The 5,675-nt window shown below is 31.3% G+C and overlaps 1 protein-coding gene across 3 annotated transcripts; it reads left to right on the top strand.

Moving 5' to 3' along the window:
- The first annotated feature begins 529 nt into the window (after positions 1-529).
- Positions 530-3,408, top strand: LOC142521210 (vesicle transport v-SNARE 12-like). 3 transcript variants are annotated; one of them, XM_075624433.1, is made up of 6 exons: positions 530-653; positions 778-889; positions 2,341-2,399; positions 2,504-2,689; positions 2,811-2,981; positions 3,156-3,408. In XM_075624433.1, the coding sequence occupies exons 2-6, from the start codon at positions 793-795 to the stop codon at positions 3,306-3,308; spliced, it is 666 nt and encodes a 221-aa protein (XP_075480548.1). In that variant the 5' UTR covers positions 530-653; positions 778-792; the 3' UTR covers positions 3,309-3,408. The 3 variants fall into 3 exon arrangements, with proteins under 3 accessions (XP_075480548.1, XP_075480550.1, XP_075480549.1); XM_075624435.1 differs by having other exon boundaries at positions 549-653; positions 783-889; XM_075624434.1 differs by having other exon boundaries at positions 555-657.
- The last annotated feature ends 2,267 nt before the right edge of the window (positions 3,409-5,675 follow it).

Here is a 5,675-nt window from a genome sequence, read left to right as displayed (position 1 = left end):
AAACTAATTTTCAAATTTACATATTAATAATATTTAGAAATAAAAATAATTAAATTATTGTTTTCACTAAACGATTTTGGATAACTTTGACAAATTCAATTTGAATCGATAAATTTGATATATTTTTCACATTCATAGGATTATATCTATGTTTTTACTTTTAAGGATATGATATCTTTTTTGCATATCTACTGATATCAAGTCTTATTTTCATTTTGATATTTTTTGTTTCGGGGTTTTTAACCTTGAATAGAAAAGGGTTAGATGAACTTTCTAGTCATGAATCAGATATGGAACCACGGGGTGATGTTTGATTACAATTTCGATTCCATCATAATGTTTGCTCAAAATGTATTAATTTATGTTTAGTTAATAAAAAAAGAAAAATTGTAGTTATATGTTTTATTTTAAATATATAATATTTCATGAACTAAAATTATAATACAGGGAGTAAATTAAGAATAACGAAAATTCAAGGGGTGTGATTGCAAAATTCACATTCCCATTGGCCCGTTCTGTAATATTATTTTAATTTTCTCCATGCTTTCAATTCAATCAGCGTCGTCCCAATTCCTGGCGCAACTATGCAACCTCTGATCTGAGTCAACTCGATCGTATCATTGTTGCGAAGCCAATCCCCCGAATCTATACAAGTATGTACATTCTTGCGGCGATTTCATTTCACTTGTGTTGGTTTGGGAATGAACTGATTTACTTTGTTCGATCCATCAAATTTTGTTTTTGTTTTTGTTTTTGTTTTTTTGGTCCATTGAGTAGAGCAGCTGGAGGAAGATGAGCGAGATTTTTGAAGGATATGAGAGGCAGTATTGTGAGCTATCCGCGAATTTGTCAAGGAAATGTAACTCTGCCGCTGCTCTTCCCGATGGAGGTACTTTAATTTTGTAGTCATTGAATTTAGGGTTTAGACCTTAATCTGATCCTTTTGATCGTACGCAGTTGAGTAAACGCTTTTTTTTTTTAATTATTTTTTCCTTTCCAAATGGTATATATTTGGTTTGCTAACTTTCAGCCTTGATCTATTTCGTGTTGATATTTGTGTTAGAATTTCTCGGAAATCTTTGCTGCTGTCAGCTTATGCGGAATATTTAGAGTGATCTAAGATATGAATATTGGTTTGCTCTTGTAACACAGTCTGTTTTGAATGATCTTGTTTATAACTTGAAATTTACTTGTAACTCTTGTTTTTCAAGTAGTATAAAGGTTCTTAACGGATAAGTCGTAGATGTCATTTCATTATCAAGATTCTTGTGGATTTAATGCAAAGAATGATGTGCCAGTGAATTTAGATCCAATGGACTCCAAGATTTGGCCCTTGATCAATCTAAATCCTTGGATTGAGTTGAAAATAAAGGATGGATATAGATTTTTTAATCATATTAATTAAAATATTAAGTTGTTCCAACATGTTGGAAAATAAATAGACTCATTGTTAGATATAAAATTTATGTCAGGCTACCTTCCACGAGCTGAAAGTTTTGGGAGGAATGTTTTTTAACATGTTATTGTAGTCGAAGCTCACAGCCGTAAAGCATCTGCTGTGCAAAACCACATATATTTCCCTAAATTGGTCTTGGGTGCATATTGATAACTCTTTGGTTATGTTCCGTGAGTTCAAATATTTGCGAGATGTGGTTTCCAACACTCATTAAGTTGGCAATATCGAAATTGCTTGTAAGCTACATGGGAATTTCAAGATTATATTTTATAAAGATATATGGCTTTTAAATGAAATTGGTTATCTTGATTAGGATGTGATTGGAACCCGGTGGTCTGTGAACAAAATGATGAATATTGCGAAAGTTGGATTGGTTGGGGTGTGGAAATAATCCTTTAATTGTCCTCAAAGATTACCTCAATCTTTGATTACAATTCATGTGCAGCTTTTCCCATGCCCATATGCTTTTGGCTGGTAGTTATTATTATTGCTGCTTATCGGTAAATTTATTACCTGATATTTGAAAAAGTGGGTTCAATAATAGGCTGATAGGGGCATTAATTCGAGGCAGATAATTTAATGTATGTTGTGGAGTCACTAGAACTTACGTTTTTGAAAGGGCTTAAATTATATATATATACACATATATTTAAAAAATTTAGAGGCCAATGGTTGATATCTAGAATGTTTACTTTTCAAAGAAATATGTTAAATGCAGTCTGTGTGGGCTAATTTACAACTATGCTCATGCTGGCATTTAAAATTTCTGTTTTGTCGGTTGCTAATAGTTTTTGACTGTGGCGATGCTGGGTGACTATCTTTTTGAATTTTTTTTATTATTTCTGGTTTGTGGAGAATGGTAATGGCGTTACTGTGATCTGCAGAGAAAAAGAAACAGGAGGTTGCTGAACTCCAAGCTGGATTGGATGATGCGGATGTTCTGGTAGTGCTCAAGCTTCATATTTTTCAAGTTGCTGCAAATATTTAGTTTCTTTGAGTAACAATTTTATTTTGCTTTCATATATACTCATATGTTTGTTTTACCAGACTCGAAAATTGGATCTTGAGGCCAGAAGTTTGCAGCCAAGCTTGAAAGCTTCACTTCTTGCTAAGCTTAGGGAATATAAAGCCGATCTGAATAAGCTGAAAAGGGAAGTGAAGAAATTGACACTGCTTAATTCTAATCAGCCTTCTAATGAAGATTTAGAATCTGGAATGGCTGGTGCACACATGGTATGCATATTTCACGTGCCCTATCTTTCTAGATCTTTCGTTGATTGTTTTCATCAGTCCCTGTAGCTATTCCATTTGTCACTTCGGATTCAATCTATCAAGAATAACAAAATTTTAACAGGCTTCTGCAAATCAAAGGGACAGATTGGCAATGTCAACTGAGAGGCTAAACCAATCAACCGACAGATTAACGGAGAGTCGAAGAGCTGCGCTGGAGACCGAACAGCTTGGCGTGTCAATCCTTGAAGATTTGCATCAGCAACGTGAAACTCTTTTACACTCTCACAAGAAGGCATGTTACACACACCATTTTGATAATGTCTACAGTCATATAACTTTTCTTTTGTGGATTCAACGATTCATTCTGATCCTTCTGTGCAGAACATCTTCAACTTAATCTTGTTTCTTCGATCTCCTTTTCGTATCTGAGAGATGGTAGTTCTAATTGATTTCTTTCCATTTGCAGCTTTCCGATGTAGATAGTGCGATTGACAAGAGCAAGAAGGTGTTGACTTCCATGTCTAGAAGGATCAGCCGGAATAAGTGGATTGTTGGTTCCATAATTGCTGCCCTTATCTTTGCAATAATCATGGTCCTGTACCTAAAAATTTTTCATTGATGCGTGACAAGTTTCTCCTGGTATGTATCAAACACTTTCTGTGAAGCAATTTCGATCCGAAATCGGGTTTGATTCGTGTGAAGACATGCTACTACTTAGTCGTACAGAATGCTACGTCTTACTTATTGCTTATACTGTCTTTTAATGAGTTGCAATTACAGCCAAATCCCAAACCTGAATTCCTTTATGCAGCGTTTTGGTGTGAAAGACAGTGCTTGCCAATAGGGGCGCAACTACTAGTTTTTAAACTTTTCTATATTCTAGTAACAAAGCACATGCAACGCACGTGGGTAACGAACTTGAGTTTACTATGAATGTTGATTGTAAATTTTCAAATTAATGTAGACACATTATTTTTTCACAAATTATTCAATAACAAATATTATTTCATGGTTTATCTATCATTTTAAACAACTATGATTTAATTTCTCCAATATTTTCCTTATTTGATTTTTAAATCATTTAATATGTTTTCAATTTAAAAAATTTTATTAAATTTTTTTCTGCTTCATTGCTCGTTAAATTCAGCAATCTCATTATCATATCTCATTTTCGTATTTTTTCATCATTGTATTTGATGTTGATTTATCCATTGGATACTCGTCTTGTTTTTTTTCTTTTGACCTTATTTTTTTTATTTGAGTCGTTCACCATCTGGGTCTTACTTCATTTTATTTCATTTGTTTTTTTGAAATTTCACTTGGTTTCTTCATATATTTCACAACCATTGAAAACACATCATTGTTCTTAATAATGTAATTTGTCTAATTTAAAATGAAACTTGTGATGTTTGTCGTTTGGTTATCTAAGTTTCTCTTTATATTTAGACATATATTTTCCCTATAAATAAACTAAACTCATACTTAAATGAGTTTTCAGCTCTCCTTCAAACATATACAGACAATTTACAATCATAAAAAAATTTCAATCCAATATCATGCATACAACTCATTTATTCAATGTCCCAACATATTTATATATTCTACCAAAAATATGTTATTTCTAGATTATTGTTCTTTCACAAAAAAAAAAAATGATAAACCATACCACCTCAAAACTGGTCTATTTTGCCTTGTGTTTTAGTTACGCGTCACTCTAATTAAATAGTGGTAATTTAAGTTTTTCTTTCAATTGTGTTGGATAATTATGTCTCAAAATAATAAAAATTTTAATGAATAAAGTGATAAATATGAACACTTATCAAAATAAAAAATATAAATTAAAATTTTTACTTGTATAGTTTCTATTTTTTAAAAAATGACATTGATGTATTGTCGTTGAACCACCAAACTTAAATTCATACTTCTAAATATAATGAGTATAATGATGAGTAGGTCGAATCCACATGGAACGGGAGAATTATTTCTTTCGAAATTTAAGAAAATAAAAATGTGGGATTTTTTGATAGGAGCTAATTAGAATACTACGATTAAAATTAGCAAGCTAGGAGAAATAATAAACTTTAAAATGAGAATTTAATCAATCAAGGTAAATGAAATTAAATGAAGAATTTAATATGAGCAAATTCGGATTCAAGGAATTTTAATATTAGATTATATCAATGTTCATCGGTTAACATTTGATTTATTCATGCATTTCCAAGCAATTAACCTTAAGGTTATAGGGATAGTCGTTAAAATCCTTGTGTTTTCCTAATTTAACTGACCAAACCCAGCATCCACTCAAAATTTATTAATAACTAATTGGGCATGATAGCGTTACATATAAATTTAAAATAGCATTCTCGTTTTATGAAAACAATTAATCGTAAAAGCTAATAATCGATATAGCTGCAATTGATAGATCGAGTTTCATTGATTTATTTAGATTAAATATGCTATGATAGCACAACACACATAATCTATCGCTACTCATGTACCAATCGTTCATGACAATTACGGATAACTGAAATCATGGATAACAGTAGAAAAATTATATATCAAATTAAATTGTCATATTAATCGACATACAAATTTCATAATATTAAATATAAATCCACAAATACTTGAAATAAATAAGAATTTTAAATTAAGCCCAAAACCCATAATGATAAAAAAATCGAGGTAACAAAATTATCTTTTGAATCAGAAATAAAACTTAGCCAAGCATGGCTCAGTTTATAATATCCATGAAAAAATAGAAAAATAAATAAAAGATATGCAAACTAGTATTCTTGAGAAATTGAGAGAGAAAACCCTTCAGACCGTTACATGGAAAATGACCATTTTGTCTCCTTGCTCTTCATGTGAATAATGGTTAAAATTTTCTTGTTCAATTTGTTCGCCTCTTTTTTCTTTCGTATGTGTAGATTGTTTTTAATGGGGCCAATGAAATAAACCCATCAACTAAAGAAACCCTAGTGTAAAA

The sequence above is a fragment of the Primulina tabacum genome, chromosome 12 (genome assembly GCF_025594145.1).
Source record: "Primulina tabacum isolate GXHZ01 chromosome 12, ASM2559414v2, whole genome shotgun sequence".
In the NCBI taxonomy this organism is placed as follows: domain Eukaryota; kingdom Viridiplantae; phylum Streptophyta; class Magnoliopsida; order Lamiales; family Gesneriaceae; genus Primulina; species Primulina tabacum.
Note: the sequence above shows the minus strand (reverse complement) of the source record. Positions and strands in the feature narration are given on the sequence as shown.

Bases quoted from the DNA above. Each gene is read 5' to 3' on its own strand.
- LOC142521210 (XM_075624433.1), top strand. From the start codon at position 793: ATGAGCGAGATTTTTGAAGGATATGAGAGGCAGTATTGTGAGCTATCC. The intron at 2,690-2,810 runs GTATGCATATTT...AAATTTTAACAG, and splicing joins GAATGGCTGGTGCACACATG to GCTTCTGCAAATCAAAGGGA. The intron at 2,982-3,155 runs GCATGTTACACA...TTCCATTTGCAG, and splicing joins TTTTACACTCTCACAAGAAG to CTTTCCGATGTAGATAGTGC.